The sequence below is a fragment of the Saccopteryx leptura genome, chromosome X (assembly GCF_036850995.1).
Source record: "Saccopteryx leptura isolate mSacLep1 chromosome X, mSacLep1_pri_phased_curated, whole genome shotgun sequence".
Lineage (NCBI taxonomy): Eukaryota > Metazoa > Chordata > Mammalia > Chiroptera > Emballonuridae > Saccopteryx > Saccopteryx leptura.
In genome coordinates, this window is record NC_089516.1 from 82,678,730 (window position 1) to 82,701,453 (window position 22,724).

The 22,724-nt window shown below is 38.4% G+C and overlaps 1 protein-coding gene across 4 annotated transcripts in view; it reads left to right on the top strand.

The window, feature by feature from the left end:
- Positions 1–22,724, top strand: part of SYTL4 (synaptotagmin like 4) — a 70,438-nt gene that overhangs the window by 10,855 nt on the left and 36,859 nt on the right. For all 4 annotated transcript variants that reach the window (XM_066356950.1, XM_066356954.1, XM_066356951.1 and 1 more), the window contains 2 exons: positions 18,369–18,442; positions 21,558–21,740. In XM_066356950.1, the coding sequence (XP_066213047.1) occupies positions 21,631–21,740 (110 nt within the window). In that variant the 5' untranslated portion in view covers positions 18,369–18,442; positions 21,558–21,630. The remainder of the gene's footprint in view (positions 1–18,368; positions 18,443–21,557; positions 21,741–22,724) is intronic.

The window sequence follows — 22,724 nt, forward strand, 5'->3', positions numbered from 1 at the left end:
ATATACTTATGTATGTATTTATTAATATTTTATCTGTAAGAAATTAGTATTTATTTTATGCCTTACTGGCTTTAAATAGCATCCTAAAATTATCAGTCAGGTATACAGTTCAATTTAAGTTCAACTACAGGTTGGTTGATTGTAATTAAGGTTTCTGTGGCCATAGCTCGATCACAGCATCCCTAAAATTAAAAAAGAAACCAAATGCGTGAAATCACAGTTATGTGTGAACATGGGTTGGATTAGTCATGAACCATCATGATTTCTCATTTAAGGGGACTGTGTGGGTGATTTTTAAGTGACGTAGACTGCAAGAAAGAATTTGATGGTAGCTAGAGTTCAGTTTAAAAATTCCTAGCATCTGTGACCCTGGCAGGAGAAGGTCTTTTCTGTAGGAGTGCTGGTTTCTGAAAGCTTGTTGACTAAGGAAAGATAATGGTGTTCTAAAGTGATGAGGCTTATTATTGAAAAATGACAGTGTGTTGAGTCTCACCAGACAAAAAAATGTTTTATGCAAGTAAATGAATAACCACTCGATTTAAAAACATTCTGTTCTTCTCGCTGGGGATTTTCAATCTTTTAAAGCTTTTGTGCTGTTAGGGAAAGGGAGTTGGATAGAGAAGAGGATGAACTTGCCGTCCTTCACCTCATCAACTTCATGGGGCTCTTGTGAGTGCCTGGCTCATGGGAGATGAGGTTTCAAGTGTAGGTCTTATAAGCGGGAACGCCAATGGAATTTGTCTTAATCTATGCATTTTCTCTGCCAAAGGGGATGTCTGGATGCATGGTTCTGTTTTTATGATCTTTTCTACTTCTATGTATTATGTTTGTGGAGATCTGCTTTCTAGGATTGGTGGTACGTTTGAAACACCTGGAGTTGCTGAGGAGTAGGAAAAACATGTGAAATCATGAAAATAAGACCACATTTTCATGTATCCAAGTAACCACTCTGCAGGAGAGAAATGTGTGTGTGTGTGTGTGTGTGTGTGTGTGTGTGTTATAATATCTAGCTTCCCTCTGGGATTCACTTTAGAGAAGCATATATATATTATTTTCAGTGGGAATTTCTTCAAACCATTTTTTGAACAAAGTTTGATGATTTTGAAAGGTAACTTGAAATATTGGGGAATCACTTTATAAAGTATAAGATTCTCTAACCACTATGCTGTATACATGGAACTACTATAACAGATTGAATAGCAACCGTAATTGAAAAATAAACTTTTAAAAAAGGTAGCTTTGTTAGTTCAATCTGGAGAAAATTGGCCACATTTATGATTCTAAGAGCTAACAAAAGAGACTATATTTTAGTTACTTTCTCCATCCCCATATGCTCCTACCATCCCTGAGAAGAAATGTTCTGGATGAGCAGAATCAGTCTTTTCCTATGCATAGAGTTACTCTGAACCTGTTATACATTATTGCATGGGGAAGTGAGGGGACTGAGAAAGCAAGCCAGGCCAAGAGCCTCTCAAATGTTCGTCTGTGCCCTGACCAGTGGCTCAGTGGATAGAGCATCAGCCCAGCGTATAGACATCCCACATCCATTCCACGTCAGGGCTCACAGGAGAAGCAGCCATCTGCTTCGCTGCCCCTTTCTCTCTTCCTTTTTTCTCTCTTGCTCTCCCGCAGCCAGTGGCACAATTGATTCGATTGTGGCCTGGGGCACTGAGGATAGCTCCATTGGAATGTGGCAGCTTTAGTTGCTAAAAAGTACCTGGGTACCTGAGCATTGGCCCCACACGGGGTTGCTTGGTGGATCACGGTCTGGGCACATGCAGGAGTCTGGAAGTCTGTCTCACTAACTCCCGTCCTCTCACCTAAAACAAATGTACATTTGTTATTAGCTGAAAACTTTTTCAAAAACTGCTTCTAGTTCTTGGTAAGATGTTCCCTTTTCCAAATATCACCATGTACAAGCAATAGTATCAGAATATGAAGCCACTATATAGCATAGTGTTGAAGAGCTCAGACTCTGGAACCAGGCTGCTTGGCTTCAAAAACTAGACTATCAGTTACAGGGTGTATGACCTTGGACAACTTATTTGCTCAATATGTGCCTCACTTTTCTCATTTGTAAAATACGGTCATATAGAACCTATCTTATAATATGATTGTGAGGATTAAATGGCATTTAAAATGCTGTAACCACTGTGTAAGATGCACCCAGTTTTTAGGCCTACAAATGTTTCAGAAAAAGGGTGCATGTTATACATGGGGAAACGCAGTATGTAAAGTGCTTAGAAAAGAGCTTGGTACATCGTGAGCATTATGGAAATATTAACTGCTTTCTTCTTCCCTACCTGCACCCCTCCCCTTCCATCATTATCATTGTCATCATACCATCATCTTAAAAGGAGCTAATATTACAAAATGCCTGTGTCTGCAAATTACACTTTTGTAGAACCTAATTTGAAAAAGATTGTGAGGACAAAAGAAATTTAATGAAAACCAAAATCAGAATCTTGTAGACTTTAAAGCTAGTTATAAATTTCTCATTGTTTAGGAGAAAAATACTTGGCTATAATGGCTATCGTAACACTTTTGGGAATGGACCTAGTGCAGGCAGGCCTGGGTGTTTGTCTGAGGCATAGGTGTGCTCCACACGCAGGTTTGCAGAAGTCTAGAATGCAGCCAACCTTTTGGAAGCCTCAGTTGTCCTTTGGTTGTAGAGCCTTGATTCTGACTTCGCCACTTTGTTCCTGCTCTTGTTTTCTCTTCTTTTTGATCATATTTTTAAAATTTATGATATTTTATTATGTTTTGTATATCTCACAGTAAGTCACTTTAAATTCTGTCTGGAACAGTGTATAAATAAGTACCTTTTAAACTGATCATATCTAATTACTAACATTTGCTTAATATTTATGTTTGTCAGCCTATTTCTGTGCAAAGGGGTACGGTGGCTTTCCATCTGGGCAAGAATACTGATGAGATTTCTCAAATTTCAGATGACAGAAAAGCCACATGCTCCTATATTTTCCAAAGCATATGGTTAATAATAATTAAAATTAATCAGCTGCCAACATTGGGCGCTTATGCTAGACCAGGCAGTATTCTATGCCCTTTCCTCATGATGTATACTTGAATCATCGTAGCCCTAAGCATGAGCTATTGTTATTAATCACTGTTTTTTACAAACGTGGAAACAGAGTCAGGGAGGTTGAATAACTTGTCCATTGCCACACAGCTAAAAAGTAGTGAAGCTATGATTTGGCGCCAGTTCCAGTGTTGGTAGGCACTATTCCATGTTACACTGCTCTTATTAAGAAATCTAGCTCGTCAGCTCTCCAAGTCCTAGAATAAGAGGCTACTTTATATTGCAAAACATTCACAGGTCCTGCAGACTTGACCTCTTCAATATGTCCCTTTCTATCTCTCCTCCCACTGCCCTGGACTTTGGGCTCTTATCATCTTCCTCCTGGATTTATACCACAGCCTCCTGAAATCTAAATTCTGCATAACTGTTACGGTGTTCTAACACATCCTTACCTTACCTAAAATACTTCAGTTGTTCCCATTGTCAAAGGCTAATTAGCGTGTTTCTGGGCGTAGCCGATCAAGCTCCTCTGACCAAGTGATATGCTCCCACTTGCCTCTTCCACGTCCTTCCTTACAGTTTACTATCCAGTATCGCTGCACTGCTGGCCCATACCATGTTGCATTATGCCTCCCTGCATTTGTAAGCTGTGTGCACTTAACCTGTCTAACCAACTGGTACACATTATTTACAACCAATTCCTATGTTACTGCTGGTACCTCTTTCTAGCCCCCTTTGCCCCAAGCTGGATTAGGTACCCCACTTTAATATTCTCATAATACTCTGTACTCCTATTTCTTTGATTACCATGTTCTTTTTATGATTATTTAAATATCTCCTTTAATAGACTGTGCTCTTTGTGGGCAGGGTCAATGCATTATTCTTTTATCCTTAGCCAGCTAACACAGCACTTAGCACATAGTTGGCCTTCTAACTAGTAAGCATTCTGTAAACAGTGCAGAATACAGAACTCAGTGTCTGAAAGAAAAAGGGTTTGAAGGCCTGAAACCACCCAGACATTCAGACATAACTACCATGACAGCAGATTGAGGTTTTACAGAAGAATCTTTGAGGTCAGATACATTTACATTATTTCATCCAGCAGCTGAAAGGGGCTTGGGTGATGGATGGGGTTCTATATCCAAAGAGAACTTGGATATATCTGAGAAACCAGAGTTAGAAGCTTTGTAACTTAAATATATCTTAAATTTGTCTAAGTGGCCTTGACTACAAATCTAAGACAGACACATTTTAGTATATATGCTTCTTAAGTGAGCACCGAGACAATCACATTTTAATGAACATCTTTAGAATGTTTTGAGGAGGACATCACCCTAAAATTGAAAGGAACTGTTGAGAAAATAACCAACATAGTATTTAAATGTGAACATTTTATTGACTGTCAGCAATTTGCATGCTTACTCAGCTGTTACCAACCAAAAAGATGTCATCAGTGAATGCCTTTGTGCATAGGTGTCTGGATCCAAGCAAGGGAATTTAGGGAAGATTGCATCCCTGGAAACTTTATTTCTATTTTTTTAAAAATGGATTGAATTTATAGGGATTATGTTGGTTAATAAAATTATATACATTTCAAGTATACAATTCTATAATACATAATCTATGTTGTGTATTCACCACCCAAACTCAAGTCTCCTTCCCTCACCATTTATCCCCCTTTTCCCTCTTCTCCCTCCCCCACCCCCTTTCCCTCTGGTAATCACCACATTGCTGTCTGTGTCAATGATTTTTTTTTTGTTGCTTAATTCCTTTACCTTTTTCACCCAGTCCCCCAAACCCCCTCACTTCTGACAGCTGTCTGGCTGTCCTCTGTATCTTTGAGTCTGTTTCTATTTTATTTATTAGTTAATGTTGTTCATTCGATTCCACATATGAGTGAAATCGTATGGTATTTATCTTTTTTCTGGCTGGCTTATTTCACAGCATAATACCCTCTAGGTCAGTGGTTCTCAACCTTTCTAATGCCGTGACCCCGCAATACAGTTCCTCACGTTGTGGTGACCCTAAACCAAAAAATAATTTTGGTGGCTACTTCATAACTGTAATTTTGCTACAGTTATGATTCGGAATGTAAATACCTGATATGCATTATGTATTTTCCGATAGCTTTAGGCGACCCCGCCGGGGTCGCGACCCACAGGTTGAGAACCGCTGCTCTAGGTGGTCCATTCATGCAGTCATAAAGGGTAAGATTTCTTTTTTGGCCAAGTAGTATACCATTGTGCATATATCCTTTTGAACTAGTGTTTCAGGTTTTTTCTTCCAGAAGTGGGATAGCTGGGTCAAAAAGCTATTTGTAATTTTTTGAGAAAACTCCATACTGGTTTCCACAGTGGCTGTACCAATCTGCATTCCCAACAACAGTGCGTGAGAATTCCCTTTTCTCTATATCTTGCTAATACTTGTTGTTTGTTGATTTATTTATTTATTTTTAAGTGAGAGAAGGGGAGATAGAGAGACAGACTCCTGCATACACCCCAACTGGGATCTGTCTGGCAACACCTGTCTGGGGCCAATGCGATACTCAAATCAATTAAGCTACTGGCTGTGGGAGGAGAAGAGAGAGAGAAGGGGGAGAGGGAGTTGAAGAGAAGCAGATGGTCGCTTCTCTTGTGTGTTCTGCCTGGGAATTGAACTGGGATGTCCAATATGCTAGGCCAACACTCTATCCACTGAGCCAATCAGCCAGGGCTGTTTGTTGATTTATTGATGAGAGCCATTCTGACAGATGTGAGGTGATAGTTCATTGTGGTTTTAATTTGCATTTCTCTGATGATTATTGATTTTGAACCTATTTTCAGTTATCTATTGGCCATCTGTATGTCCTCTTTGGAGAAGTGGCTATTCAGGTCCTTTGCTAATTTTTTAATTGGGCTGTTATTTTTTGGCATTGAGTATTATAAGTTCTTTATACCTTTTGGATAGTAAGCCCTTGTCAAATGTATTGGTGAATATATTCTCCCATTCAGGGGATTGTCTTTTCATTTTGTTGATGGTTTCCTTTGCTGTCCCAAAGCTTTTTAGTTTGTTATAGTTTCATTTGTTTATTTTTTCTTTTGTTTCCCTTATCCAAAAAGATATGTCAGAAAACATTGCTATGAAGAATTCTGTGATTTTACTTCCTGTTTTTTCTAGGATTTTTATGGCCTGTATACTTTATTTTCTCCATGGAGTCTTTTTTTTTTTTTTTTTTTTTGAGTTCTGCACACACCCCACCTAATCTCTGTTGTGTCTCATTTTCCCATGATCTAAAATCCACTCTCGTTTACCTTTAGATTTTTAAATAATTAGTTTTTTTTTCTTCCAAAGGGTGCTGGATTTTGCTAGCCTTTTGTGCTATGATTTATCCATGTTTTGGAAACCCACAAACATAATAGGTATTAATTCTAACAGTACTCTAGATTGGTCTGCTTCAGATACTGTAATTGCCTTGTTCACAATTAGTTAATAGAGTCCACTTTGGAATGTACCTTATGGCAGCACAAATCCTTATTCATTATGCTGCCCTACTTGCATTAGGGCAGCTCCAGTACAGTCATCAGTATGATTTATTCTTTCCTAATTGACATACATCATAACAGTAGGCAAACAGAATCATGATAACATATGGCAGTTTGTAAGAATGGTTTCCCTTCACCCTCCTTAAGTAAACGGTTTCCCAACTTTTTTCATTACTGTTCCTTACCTTCAAGATTTTTGATCACCCCAACTATACATAGGTTTATTTTTAAACTATGTATTTACCACTGTGCTAATATTATATATAATAGAGAATTGGAAAAAAATTAAATAGAGAATGAAAGATGAAATGAACACCTTAAAATTAATTTTAATATTTATTAATGAGACCTTGGGTCTCATTTCGATGACAGCAATGACATTGTGTACTTCATTTAAACAAAATTTTGGTTTATGATACAGCTTTTGAAGGTATGATTTTAAGTTTTGTTTATTTTTATACTTGATTTTAATGACTGTCATAGCTGAGAAAGATGCTCATAAAACACACACACCTATAGATAAAATAAGTTGGGTGGACTCACTTAATGATACCCATATTATAGTTCCAGGAAATAATTCTACAGATGTTTTGACGCTGTTCCATCTTTCCTGCTCGGACATGCTGTCTTTTCACATTTTTAACAAATGATTGCAAACTCACTGAAATTCTTCATTTAGAAGAGTAGGAAGATAAACCATACATTTTAGGCAACAAAATTAAATAATAATTGAAATATATATATTTTTTTAGATTACACAAGAAAGTGGGATCATATGGTATTTGTCTTTCTCTGTCTGACTTATTTTACTCAGCATAAAAATTCAAGCTCACAGATACGGAAAGCAGATTGACGATTGCCAGAGGAGGAGGGTGGAGGTAGGCAAAATGGGTAAAGGGAGTAAAGAGGTAGAACTCCAGTTATAAAATGTCAGGAAATATAATGTACACCATGGCCTCTATAATTAATATATACTGTATTGCATATTTGAAAGTTGCTTAAGAGAGTAAATCTCAGAAAGTCTCATCAGAAGAAAAAAATTTTGTAACTATGTATATTGACAGATAATAACTAGACTTTTTTGGTGTTCATTTTGCAATATATACAAATATCGAATCATTATGGTATACACCTAAAACTAATATAATATATATGTATGTCAACTATATCTCATTGAAATAATGAAACATTTTTAATTTAATCTGTTTTAGTTATTATATATGGAAGAAAACCCACCTTTAACATAAAACAACATTTTATTATTTGAGTGCATTTAAAGTCTCTTAATGCCTTCTAAGTATTCTGAGATTGTAAAACTTCTGATTAGTTACATTTATTTATTTATTTATTTATTTATTTATTTATTTATTTTACAGAGACAGAGAGAGAGTCAGAGAGAGGGATAGATAGGGACAGACAGACAGGAATGGAGAGAGATGAGAAGCATCAATCATTAGTTTTTTGCTGTGACACCTTAGTTGTTCATTGATTGCTTTCTCATATGTGCCTTGAAAATGGGGCTACAGCAGACAAGTAACCCCTTGCTCGAGCCAGTGACCTTTGGTCCAAGCTGGTGAGCTTTGCTCAAACCAGATGAGCCTGCACTCAAGCTGGTGACCTCGGGGTCTCAAACCTGGGCCTTCTGCATCCCAGTCTGACTCTCTATCCACTGCACCACTGCCTGGTCAGGCATGATTAGTTACATTTAATCTTAAAAATTAAAAAAATATTGAAGTATAATTTACATACATTAAATGGCACATATTTAAAGTATACAATTTGACAAATTTTGATATCTGCAATACCATGAAACCATCACCAAAATCAAGATAGTGATCATGTACATCACCTTCATAAGGAAATTTTTGTAATCTTTCCTTCTTGTCCCTCTCTATACTATATCTCCTTGTATCCACTGATCTGTTTTATATCATTGTTTATTAATTTACATTTTCTAGCATTTTATATAAATGAAATTATGTACTATGTGTTATTTTTGACTCTTTTCAGTCAGCATAATTATTAAGATACACTCATATTGCTATGTGTCAGTAGTTCATTTTTTTCCTATTGCTGAGAAGTATTCACTTGTGTCAATAAGCAACAGATATACCATACTTTATAATCTATTTACCACTTGATGGACATTTAAGTTATTTACAGTTTTGGCTGTTACAAATAATGCCATTATTAACATTCATATGCAAATTTTTGCATAGTCATATGATTTTGCTTTCCTTTGGTAAATTCTTAAAAGTGGGAAGGCTGGGCCATATGGGAGATGTCTGTATAACTTTTAGAGAAAGTACCGGATTGTTTTCCATTGTGGTTGTACTATTTTTACATTTCTACTTTAGTGCATGAGAGTTACAGTTGCTCTAAATCCTGGCCAACTTTTGGTATATTTTAAATTTTAGCCATTCTAATAAAGTGTAACAGTATATCATTGTGATTTTAGTTTACATTTCTCTAATGATTAATGACATCTTTTCAAGTAATTATTTTGCTATTCGTATATCTTCTTTGATGATCTAATTGTTTAAATCTTTTGTCCATTTTTAAAATATAGTTGTTGTTTTTAAATTATAGAGTTTTGAGAGTTCTTTATATCAATATATTCTGGATACAGATCCTTATCAGATATACTATTTGCAAATATTCTTCCATTACATGGCTTGTCTTTTTATTTTTAATCAGCATCTTTCTTTTTTTTAAGATTTTATTTATTAATTTTAAAGAGGTCAGGGAGGAAAGAGAGAGAGAGAGAGAGAGAGGTAGAGAGAGAGAGAGAGAGAGAAGGGTGTGGGTGGAGCAGGAAGCATCAACTCCCATATGTGCCTTGACTGGGCAAGCCTGGGGTTTTGAACCGGCAACCTCAGCATTCCAGGTTGATGCATTATCTCCTGCGCCACCACTGGTCAGGCCAGCACCTTCCAAAGTTTTTAAGTTTGATGAAGTCCAATTTATCCAGTTCTGGATCATGTTTTAGGTATCATATTAAAAAATGTTTGCATTATTTTTTTGCATATGGATATCTAGTTTTTTCAGCACCATTTATTGAAAAGATGATCATTTCTTCACTGAATTCTCTTGCACCTTTATAAAAAAATGAACTAACTCTAAACATAAGGTTTTATTTCTGCACTCTATTCTGTTCCATAGATTTATTTGTCTATCTTTATGCTAATACCATACTTACTTGACTACTGTAGATTTATAATACATCTTGAAGTCAGGTTTTGTAAGGTTTCAAACTTGGTTGTATATATGTTTTGAACCTTACAGCATATTATTTAAACCTCTTTTAAAAATATAATTGACTGTTTAGAGCAGGGGTAGTCAACCTTTTTATACCTACCACCCACTTTTGTATCTCTGTTAGTAGTAAAATTTTCTAACTGCCCACCGGTTCCACAGTAATTGTGATTTATAAAGTAGGGAAGTAACTTTACTTTATAAAATTTATAAAGCAGAGTTACAGCAAGTTAAAGCATATAATAATAATTACTTGCCAAGTACGTTATGTCAGATTTTTGCTAAGTTTGGCAGAATAAATCTTTTTTTTTTTAATTTATAGGTTTAAATTATTTTTATTTATTTATTCATTTTAGAGGAGAGAGAGAGAGAGACAGAGAGAGAGAGAGAGAGAAAGAGAAAGAGAAAGAAGGGGGGAGGAGCAGGAAGCAACAACTTCTGTATGGGCCTTGACCAGGCAAGCCCAGGGTTTTGAACCGGCAACCTCAGCAGTCCAGGTCGACGCTTTATCCACTGCGCCATCACAGGTCCGGCCAGAATAAAATCTTTATAAAACAACTTACTATAGTTAAATCTATATTTTTATTTATACTTTGGTTGCTCCACTACTGCCCACCATGAAAGCTGGAACGCCCACTAATGGGTGGTAGGGACCAGGTTGACTACCACTGGTTTAGAGCAAAAAAAAATAAGAAAAAATATTTTTATTCACATAGTTAACATTATATGTGCTCTTCATTTCTTTTTGTAGACCAGTATTTCTATCTGGTATTATTTTTCTCTTGCTTGAAGGACTTCTTTAAACATTTTTATAGTACAGGTTTGCGGGTGATTATTTCAACTTTTGCATGTTTGAAAAAGTATTTCACCTCAGTTTTTGAATTTTTCACTGGGTTTAGAATTCTAGGTTGACAGTTTTTTTCCTTTCAATATTTTAGAGGTATTCCACTGTTTTCTCATTTGCATTGTTTTCAATGATAAATTTTCTTTCATCATTATCTTTATTCCTGTATATGTAACACCCTCTTCCCGCATGGATGCTTTTAAGTTTTTCTTGTTATCTTTTATTTTAAGTAATTTGATGATTTTGTGCCATATGGTATGGTTTTCTTTATTGTTTTTGTGCATAAAATTAATGAGCTGTTTGGATCTGTGAGTTTATAGTGTTCATCAAATTAAAAAAATATGTGGCCATTATTTCCTCTATTTCCTCAAATATTTCTTCAGTCTCCCCATTTCCTTCGGTCAGTCCAATTACATGCATATTATAAGATTAAAGTTGTTATACAGCTCATTAGTGGATTGTTCTTTTTTTTTTCACTGTTTTGTATTTATGTTTCATTTGCATAGTTTCTATTGCTATGTCTCCAAGTTCACTAATCTGATGTTAATACTATCCTGTGTATTTTTCATGTCAGGCATTATAGTTTTTATCTTTAGGTTTGATTGAAGCTTTTAATATATTTGCGATGTCTTTAATTTTTTAATTATGGAATGCAGTTATAATATTTTAATGACTGCTAATTCTAGCATTCATGTCAGTTCTTTGTCAGTTTTTTATTGCCTTTTCTCCTCGTCATGGACTGTACTTTTCTACTTCTTTTCTTTTTCTTTTTTTTCCTGTTTTGTATTTTTCCGAAGTTAGAAGTGGGGAGACAGTCAGACAGACTCCCACATGTGCCTGACCGGGATCCACCTGGCATGCCCACCAGGAGGCGATGCTCTGCTCATCTGGGCCGTTGCTCTGTCTCGGAGGAGCCATTCTAGCACCTGAGGCGGAGGCCATGGAGCCATCTGCAGCGCCCAGGCCAACTTTGTTCCAATGGAGCCTTGGCTGCAGGAGGGGAACAGAGAGAGACAGAGAGGAAGGAGAGGGGGAGGGGTGGAGAAGCAGATGGGTGCTTGTCCTGTGTGCCCTGGCTTGGAATTGAACCTGGGACTTCCACATGCCAGGCCAACACTCCACTGCTGAGCCAACCAGCCAGGGCTCTACTTCTCTACTTTTTTCACAAGCCTGCTAATTTTTAATTGGGTAGTACCAGATATTGTGAATTTTATCTTATTGGATGTTGTGTATTTTTATATTACTATAAATATTCTTGAGCTCAGTTCTGGGATACACTTTGACTTACTTGGAAACAGATTGATCCTTTCAGGCTTTGCTGCTTATATTTGTTAGCTAGGAACAGAGCAGTGCACAGTTTAGGACTAATTATTTCCCATTAGTGAGGCAAGAGCCTTCTGGGTACTCTGCCCCATGCCCTGTAAATCATGAGGCTTTTCAGTTTGGCTGGTGAGACTGGCACTACTACTCTTGGACCTGTGTGAGTGACAGGCACTGTTATTTTGAATCCTTTTAGCTGGTTCTTTCCCAGGTATAAGGTGATGTTGTCACAGACATGCCATGCACTGATCAGTCCTTTGCTGAATACTCGAGTGAGACCTCTGCAGCTCTCTCTTATGAACTGTACCCACTTGGGTTTTCCCATGCTCTCAGCTCTGTCACCTCAACTCAGGGACTTTGCCAGGTGCTGCCTACATTTTTTCTCTCTGCATAATGGCTTGCAAACTGACTCAGTACAGTGAGCGGAAAATGAGACGGCTTCCCCTATTTGTTTCCTGTCTCTCAGGGATCTCAGTCCTTTATTGTCTGAAGTGCAGTGTCTTGGAAACCACCATTACTTCATTATTTTATCCATTTTGGGGGGAGGGAGGAAGGAAGGGGTCATGTTTCTGGGAGAGCAGAAATCCATTCCTTTTTTACTGCATCTTGGCCAGAAGTAAAAGTCTACTGATGTTTTATAATCCCAAATTTTTATAACCAGTCATAATTTGTAGCCCAATTTCAATCCTAATCTTTTACAGGTCTGGACCCCATCATATTTCTTGACATAGCTAAATCAGTTCTAAATATCTTTATTCAAAGGCATACAGAATATGACACCTATAAGTGTCTATCTTCTCACATCACTAATGAATTTCTGTGTATAACATAGAGTCATTTACTTAATATCAGTTTAATTTAGGGCTTCTTGGTTAAACTTATGCCCTTTAAAAGACTCTCATTCATATTCAGTGAGGTATACAATTTACCAAAATTGTCCATTGTCCTTGACCCAAACAGCAAAATGCTTTTATCATACCACTCTGGTGGGATGCAACTGATTATCCAATAGAATTTATGTATAAGACAATCACATAATTGCTACTTGTAAGTTTAGAGGAATAATTTAAAACCAGTTCAGTTGTTTTACCTTTGAGCATGGATCAATTTTTCTGAAATTCTTCTGTCATCTCTAAAGTTTCCTGAAGCATAGTTTCTCATTAAAAAAAAAAAAAATTTCCGAATCATAAAATGGTGTCTAGGTGCAGTTTTACTAACAATTCATTTGTGTTCTTTAAAAGGAAATAAATGTTATTATGCAAGACCCAGTTAGGTCTTAAAGCACAAATGCACATATAAAAACTGACAAAATAAAAATGACTAACACATAGCATTTTCTGTGTTCACATTACTTTAAGTATTTTACTTTTTTTTTTTTCGCATTTTTCCGAAGCTGGAAACGGGGAGGCAGTCAGACAGACTCCTGCATGCGCCCGACCGGGTTCCGCCCAACCGGGTTCCACCTGGCACACCCACCAGGGGGTGATGCTCTGCCCCTCTGGGGCGTCACTCTGTTGCATCCAGAGCCATTCTAGCACCTGAGGCAGAGGCCACAGAGCCATCCTCAGCACCCAGGCCATCTTTGCTCCAATGGAGCCTTGGCTGCGGGAGGGGAAGAGAGAGAGAGAGACAAAGAGGAAGGAGAAGGGGAGGGGTGGAGAAGCAGATGGGTGCTTCTCCTGTGTGCCCTGGCCGGGAATCGAACCCGGGACTCCTGCACGCCAGGCCGATGCTCTACCACTGAGCCAATCGGCCAGGGCTGTTTTACATATTTTTAAAAACACATTTAATCTTTATAACAAGTCCAAGAGGTGGGCACAGTGATTATCTTTATTTTACAGATGAGAAAACGGAAGCACTGATAGGCTTAGTAACTTGCCCAAGGTCATATAGTTAGTACATGGTGAAGTTGGGTTTCAAGTTAAGGTAGTCTGGCTCCAGAGTCCATGCTATTAATTAAAATACCATACTGACTCAGGAAAACAAAACCACTTTTCTCTCAGCTCTGTTACCTACCACTCATCAGATTTTGTGAGTTTAAGTTTAAATATATAAATACAAACTGATATCTGGGTAAAGAGATTCAGTAAACATTTATTGAACTAATACTGTGCTTCAAACACTGTGCTAAGCGTGTGCCTGGGGGTATGAAGTCCAGATATAGTGGCTGTCCTTAAGGTCGTGTCTGGTAGAAGATTCTAGTTTGAGCAAAAATATTACTGTTTTAACATTAATATGCGTACTGCATGTTTGGGAGGGGGGGTATTCATGTGCCCAACAAATTAAACACAGCAAAATCTGTGTTATTTGCTGCCCAATGCAGGAACATTATTTGGTGTTTTTCTAACTCATATCAGCTTCCATTTTGGGAACACCAATGATTTTTTTTGTGTGTGACAGAGACAGAGTCAGAGAGAGAGACAGATAGGGACAGACAGACAGGAAGGGAGAGAGATGAGAAGCATCAACTCCCTGCTGCAGCACCTTAGTCGTTAACTGATTGCTTTCTCATATGTACCTTGACCGGGGGGTTACAGCAGAGCGATGTGACCCCTTGCTCAAGCCAGCGACTTTGGGCTCAAGCTGATGAGCCTTGCTCAAACCAGATGAGCCCGCACTCAAGCCAGTGACCTCGGGGTCTCAAACCTGGGTCCTCCGTGTCCCAGTCCTACGCTCTATCCACTGTGACACAGCCTCGTCAGGCCCAATGATTATTTTTAAGTTAAGTTCTATTTTTACAACGAATTCTATAGTCTATATATTCTACATGACATCCTTTTCTTTTATTCTAGCCTCTACCAAGGTCATGTAACTAATAAATAGCAGAGCTAGGATTTCAACTCAAGTCTCTCTTACACCACTGTATTCATTAATTCATGTTTTCTACCAGTTTGGCCCAGTTTTTCATTTTTAAACAGATCTTAAGAATTTATTTTTTATAAGTTTCTATTTAGTGACTTTAGAAAGAGGAAATAGAGAGAGAGAGGTGAGGGAGAGGAATGGGAAACATCAATTCCATTGCTTCTCATATATGTTTGTATGGGCAAGCCAAAGGTTTTGTATGGGCAAGCCCAAGCCTAAGGTGTACTCAGTTTGTCTTGCTCCCAAAAGGGGGTAAATAGCTAAGACGCCCTTCACTCCCACCACTGATCCTCAGAAACCCCAGATCCTGAGCTCTAGAGAGCAGGGTATCATGGTAGGGCTCATCCTGCTCCAAAAAATTCAAACAACCAGTTCTCAGGAAGGCCAGCCTTTGCTCCTTTGTCTCCTGCCTTCCCTTAGGACACAAAGCCCTTCTGTCTGGCCGGCATCTGTTTGTGAACTGCAGGAGAATGTATCCATCTCTTCAACCATAGCAGTTATTGCTAGGTCTCGGATACACCATTTTGGGACATCCCTGCGGTCAGTCCATGGAGGTACTGTTGACGCAAAGGGGGCAACTGGGGATATAGTTCAAAGCCTTCTGGTCATGCAGAATTAGGAAGCTTATAGTGGAGAAGGTGCTGCCGGAGACCCTCATCTGCCAGCAGCCACGTTTTCTGCAGCATGCTCCTGCAGGCAGCCTTTACCTCGTCTGAGCTCTTTGGATCCTGGGAGAAGATGAAGCTGTTGATATGAGCTACAGTCACAGCATAGAGCACTGAGCACCAGTGTGGATGGAGCGCACTAGTAACCAGGGCCTGGAAGTAGAGCTGAAGGAGAGTCAGGTTTCTTCAGGAGGCACCATGTAGCATTCCAGGGACACAGGCAACTGGGTCAGAGGCAGGCCCAGAGCTCGCAAGGCTCCCACATGTTTCCCAAAGAGGCTGAGGCGCAAGGTGACACTGAATCGACGCTTTAGGCGACCCCTGTGTTTTGGTCGTTCGACCCCCGCTGGGGTCACGACCCACAGGTTGAGAACTGCTGCTGTAGGGGAAGGAGTACCAGAGCCCAAAAAAGGTGGTCCCCAAAAGAGACGGCCTCAAAATGCTCCAGGAAGTTAGAATAGAGGTCAGAGAAAGACATCAGGCCAGGAAGTGGGCAATCCAGGTTTAGGTTTGGCAGGACTTCAGGCTGGCAGAGTCAGGCCAGGAGAGCTGCCACCAGATGTTGTATTGGGGTCTCCTGGAACAATTCACTGTCCACCAGGAACAAACACATGAGCCGTGCCAGGCGGGCCGCAGGAGGCACAGCCCAGAGGGCCTGCAAGCGCCAGTTCTCCAGGACTAGCACCCACTGCAGGGCCCGCATGGCTGTTCCAAGTCAATGTTCTATCCACTGCACCACCACAGGTTATGTCCCATCTTCAGAATTTAAAGTAATTTGAGATAGCTCTCCCCATCCCTTCTTGAAAACAAGCTGTGTTAGTGTTAGAGTTAATGCTCATATGTTAATTATTATCTCCTAATCTATAGGCTTAGGGCATAAATGGGATATATCCACTTGAATATATAAACCTACATAAGATTATGATATCAAGCTTATTGTTTTGTTCAACTTGTTTATATGCTTACACAATTTTATCTGCTTGTATGATCAATAATTAGGAGGGGAAGAGGTAATATGTTAACCTCCCATTCTGGTGGTATATTTTTAGTTCCTTTCTTTTGTAAGTATTTGTACTCAAATATTAACCTGAAGTTTAAGAAATAGATGTCTGTAATTTTTTCATTAAACAAACCATATTTTCTAAAATATCTTCTTGTGGGCATGAAGTCCCACAGGAATGCTATATTAAGGTATTTCGTTTGAGTCTTGACACCCCACCACTTACATGGAATAAATTGTCTATCAGAGCTCAGGTTTGGACACTTATGTAATCCGAGCTGTGGTTTTCTCAGTCGATAATCCTTGCCTTTTATTTCTTTAAAAGATTTTATTGACTTGGTTGGTGTGACATTGGTTAATAAAGTTATATAGGTTTCAGGTATACAGTTCTATAGTACAGGATCTTTGTAGTGTATTGTATGTTCACCACCCTAAGTCAAGCCTCCTTCCATCACCATTTATCCCCTTTTACCCTCTTCTCCCGCCCCCATCACCCCTTCCCCTCTGGTAATCCCCATACTGTTGTCTGTGTCTATGAGGGTTTTTCTCTTACTCCATCCACCTTTTTCACCCAGCCCCCACAACTTCCTTTCTCTCTCACAGCTATCAGTCTGTTCTCTGTATCTAGGAGTCTTGTTTTTATTTTGTTAGTTGATTTTGTTCATAATTCTTGCCCTTTTGACTACACGCCTGTGAGTGAATTTCAGGGAAGCTCCTTAACAAGTTTTCTAGGGCCTTGTTTTCTCCACTGAATCTCAGTGTCAGTCAATTTGGAAGATATGTAAGGTCACAAGTTTTCTAACTTCAAATTGGTCTGGTTTTCTTATTTGTGCCTCCCTTCTTTATCAGAGTTATATTTTTCAAAATGTAATGTATTATTTACCATAAAAATATAGCACATAACTCATTGCATGAAAGCATTACTTTTATTCTATATTTTCCTTTTTGAGGTTCTAGGAAATATTCTATCCTATGGTAAAGGGGTGGTGAAGGTATTGAGGCAGGCCGCAGGTTTCTTGAATATGTTAATTAGATCAAATTATGTTAATTATTACAAATTATGACATTTTATTTGACCCATGTAGTATTAAAAAGTGTCTTTAAATTTCCAAAATATATTGGGATGAAAAAATATCTTTTGTTATTGAATTCATATTTAATTTCCTTGAGGTCAAAGACCATGGTCCGTATGAGAATGATTTCTTTGAAACGACTGAGACTTGCATTATAACGTTGTACAACGGTCATTTGTGGAGATAAATGTTCCACACGTGCTTGAAAAGAATGCAGTTCCCCAACTGAATGTAGAATTCTGTGTATGCCTATTAAATCAAGCCTATTTTATTGCTCAGCTTGTCTAGAGGCTTTCTAATTTTTTATCTGCTTGTATTAGCAATACAGTCATGTGCCACACAATGTTTCAGTGAACAATACATCACGGTCGTATACCATAGCTTAGGTGTATACTAGACTCTACCATGTAGGTTTATGTAAGTGCACTCTATGATGTTCAAACAATGACAAAATTGTCTAACAACACATTTCTCAGAATATATCCCTGTCGTTAACTGGTGCATACTATAATTGAAAGAGGTACGTATGTTAATCTCCCATTTTGATGGTCGATTTTTCAATTTCTCACTCTAGTTGTATTTAGTCTTTCTTTATTTCTTTGGATGTATTTTATTATTGTATATAAGTTTATTTACTCTATGTAGTGATCTTTATATTTTATAGTTTTTGAAGTTTTATTTTTTTTAGATATTATAGAGTTACCTCAATTTTCTTTTGGTTCGCATTTACCTGCTATATGTTTTCCCATGTTTTTTACTTTTAATCTTTCTTGGTTCTTATGTTTTAGATGTCCCTTGTAAAATGGCACCATAGCTGAATTTTAAAATTGTATCCAGTCTCTTAATCTCTATATTTGAAAGGGTAAGTTTTGCTAATATGTTTTTTTTAATGTTTATTGATATATTGAAGCTTGTTTTTACCTTCTTACATTTTACTTTCTATTCATTTCATTGTGCTTTCCTTTTCCTGCTTGCCTTTAAAATGCTTTTCTTACTCTGTTTTCTTCTCCCCACTGGTGACTCTGCAAGATCCTATCTCCAGTTAGGTGGCTGGTAACAGGATTAGTGTTATAAATCTCAGCAAGCCATGGTTGAAGGTAGGGCTGGAAGTGGGATGTGACTTTTCTGAAAAGAGTCAGATTTGCAAGTGATGGGGGAGAGAAGATAGGGAGATGACAGAGGTCATGGCTGAAGGACACTAAAGACATTATTTTTTTACACAATTGTGGGATTATGGTGTCTGATAGACCTCGAGGAATGAGAAGTGGGAGGAGTGTGAGATGAAGTATTAAAATAGAACCTGAAGGGATTAGGTAAGGGAATGGAACTAAGCACAAGTAAAAAGATTTATGGGTGACAGTGAGGGTCCAGCTGAGTCTGGGATCAGGAAATTGATGATACTTATGTTATCCAGGAGCTGCTGATTTTTTGACCAGTACTTCAGCCATATCATACATATGAGAATTCATTTTCACAATGCATTTGATTACTCTGTTCAATATTTTATAATTGCTTTGGCCATGATCCTGCCTGATCCGAGCCAGTAAAGCAATAGCTTTAGAATCAGAATGATTGGACTTGAATCCCAGCAACTTCACTTACTTGCTGTTTATTTTTGGGCAAATTAACCTAACTTCTCCTGAGTCTTCATTTGTAAATTGGAGATAATACCAGTAACTCACTTTCAGGGTTGCTGTGAGGATTACATTAGTTAATGTATGTGAAGTACTTATTGCTTGGAATATAGTAAATTCTCTATAAATGCGGAACTGTTGGGGTGATGACAACAGTGATGATGAATAATAGTGGTGGCATGTGCAATGCTGTGTGCCAAATAATGTGTTAGGTACTGGTCCAGATACATAGAATAAAATTGGCCATGGCCGGTTGGTTCAGTGGATAGAGTGTCAGCCTGGTGAGCGGATGTCCCAGGTTTGATCCCCGGTCAAGGCACACAGGAGAAGCAACCATCTGCTTCTTATCTGCTTGCTCTCCCCTTTCTCTCTCTCTTCCCCTCTTTTAGCTAGTAGCTCAATTGGTCCAAGTGTTGGCCTCAGGCACTGAGAATAGCTTGATTGATTCAAGCATTGGCGCCAGACAGGGGTTCCCGGGTAGATCCTGCTCCCCGCACATGCAGGAGTCTGTCTCTCTATCTCCCCTCCTCTCACTTAAGAAAAAAAAAGGAAATTGACAAAGTTCTTGTTCTTATTTAGAGTATATGTTCTCCTTAGGGATAAGTACTAAGAAGATTTCCTCCTGACCAGGTGATGGTGCAGTGGATAGAGCGTCGGACTGGGACCTGGAGGACCCAGGTTCAAAACCGTGAGGTCGCCAGCTTGAGCGCAGGCTCATCTGGTTTGAGCAAGGCTCACCAGCTTGAGTTCAAGGTTGCTGGCTTGAGCAAGGAATCACTTGGTCTGCTGTAACCCCCCCCCCCAGGTCAAGGCACGTATGCAAAAGCAATCAATGAACGACTAAGGTGCTACAACAAAGAATTGATGCTTCTCATCCCTCTCCCTTCCTGCCTGTCTGTCTCTAATCTGTCCCTCTTTCTGTCTCTCTCTGTCTCTGTCACAAAAAAAGATTTCCTGAAGAGTATCTAAGAAAGGGCCTATGAAAGAATTAGTGTTGTATAGTTCAATAAAGACTAGGAAATAGCTTTGTTCTCTTTATATTTCTATTTTCTAGTAGGGAATTGTTAAAAAATATATTAAATTGAAAAAGGCTTGTTGTCTAATTTCAAGGGAGAGCAGAAAAGGTAAGAATGAGCCTCATTTCTTTTTTTACTCTCTCTTCTTAGCTCTTTGACTCCCATGACTACCAAATGCATTTTTTTTCAGATATAGTCTCTATTCCTGAGGTCCAGCCCTATGCCTACAACTTCTGGGGTCTAATTACCTGAATATGCTATATGCAGCACAAACTAAATATGATGAAAACTATGTTTCTTGTCTTTTAAAAAAAATTTTTTTATTGATAGGAGAGAGAAAGGGAGGGAGGGAAAGAAAAAACATTAATTTGTTGTTCCACTTATTTATGCATTCATTGGTTGATTCTTTTATGTGCCCTGACCTGGGATCATACTCACAACCTTGGTATTGGGAGGATGCTCTAAACAACTGAGCTACCCAACCAGGGCCTTGCCTTACTTCTGAACCTGTTTCTTTTCCTACAGCATATACAAAGGTATCGATAAATACTTTACCAAAGTGATAATTCATTATCTTTCTGCAAATACTACTTTTTCACTCCAGGATGTATTTTTATAGCTGCATAGTATGCTGTGATATGGAAGTATTATTTGGTTTTATGTTTCTTAAGGACAGGAACTGCTTTACTCATCTCTCTATCCCTCAAACTTTACACAATGCCTCTCAGAGTGGGTGCTCAACAAATATGCGTGAAATGGGTGAAGATACCCTTGAGGCAGTGGTAGCAATAAGAACTTTGGACGATAGAGTAGGTGGTGAAAATTTTGAAATGTAGCAGAAAGCTGACTGAATCCTGGGAACATGGAAGATGGTAAGGAAAGGAGAAATGAGGCTTCAGTTGGCAGGAGTCCCCATGTGGTTTTCTCCTTCCCTGAAGATATCAGCTAATTTTTTGTGTTAATACACTTGGGAGTTGAAAACATGTAAAAAGTATTGAAAATTGGACAATTGAGGATCTCCATAGTGAAGGGGGAGTTTGACTCATTTGGTTTAAGCTCTTTCCTGATTAAGATGCTTATGCTGAAAGACCCAATCCTTTACAGAGTCATATATAAGTTTTTGTTCTTGAAAAATCAAAGCCCTTTCATCTTAAGGGCAGGATTCAGGTGTTAAATAGGTCAGATACTTCTACATTGTCTCTTTAGCCTGGCTCAAGAGGAAAGTAGCCTACTGGAAGATTCTAGGGCTTTGGGCCCATTGTGGAGTGAATTATCTATATGAAATTAGTTTTTTTTTTGTTTTGTTTTGTTTTTTTTACCGTTTCAGGCAACTCTGGTAAGTCTCCTAGTCTGGTCACTTTGAAGAAAGAAGAGTAGAAGAAAAAAAAATAGACTAAGTCATGTCGGAGATACTTGACCTTTCTTTTCTGTCTGAGATGGAAAGGGATTTGATCCTCAGTGTTTTACAACGAGATGAGGAGCTCCGGAAAGCGGATGAGAAAAGGATTAGGTAAGAGTCACGAAGGAAGCATGGGTTCCTAGGCCTTTGACCAATGATATCTGGACTTTTTTTTTTTTTTTTTTTTTTTTTTTGGCTGCAAATGGTTTTATAATTTTGCTAATTAAAAATTATCCCATTTTCACTTTGGAGTCATCATGTAACAGACACAAGAATAACCTAACCATGCCAGAAACACAAGCAAATGATTAAAGTTCTACTCTCAAAAAAATCTTTAAAAGTTGGCAAAACATTTCATTAGGCTACAAATCAAAATGTGTTTGTCCTTGACATCTCTTTAATGTCTTCCATATCCAACATGTATTTTTTTTATTAATTTTGATTTATTGTGTTTACATGGATTCAAGTGTCCCACCAAATATAACTCCCTCACCCCCCACCCATGTCCCTTTGTATACCTCCTATGCCCCCTCCTCTTAAGTTCCCCCCCCCTTCCCTCTAGGATTTGCTGTCCTGTTATCTGTATCTGTGTGCTATGTGTATATAATTTCACTAATCCCTTCACCTTCTCTGATCCCATCCCCTCATCCCCTTCCCTCTGACAGCTGTCTCTCTGGTCCCTGTGACCCTGCCTCTGCCTCTATTTCGTTCCTCAGTTCACTTTGTTCATTAGATTCCACATATAAGTGAGATCATACATTTGTCTTTCTGCCTGGCTTATTTCACTTAGCATAATAATCTCCAGGTCCATCCATGCTGTCACAGAAGGTAAGATTTCCTTCTTTTTCATGGCTACATAGTATTCCATTGTGTGTATATACCAAAGCTTTTTAATCCACTCATCCACTGACGGACACTTGGGCTGTTTCCAGATCTTGGCTATTGTAAACAATGCTGCAATAAACATGCTGCATAAACAATGCTGCAATAAACATGCCTTTTTTTCTTTTGAAACAGTGATTTGGTGTTCTTAGGGTATATTCCTAAAAGTGGGATGGCTGGGTCAAAAGGCAGTTTGATTTTTAATTTTTTGAG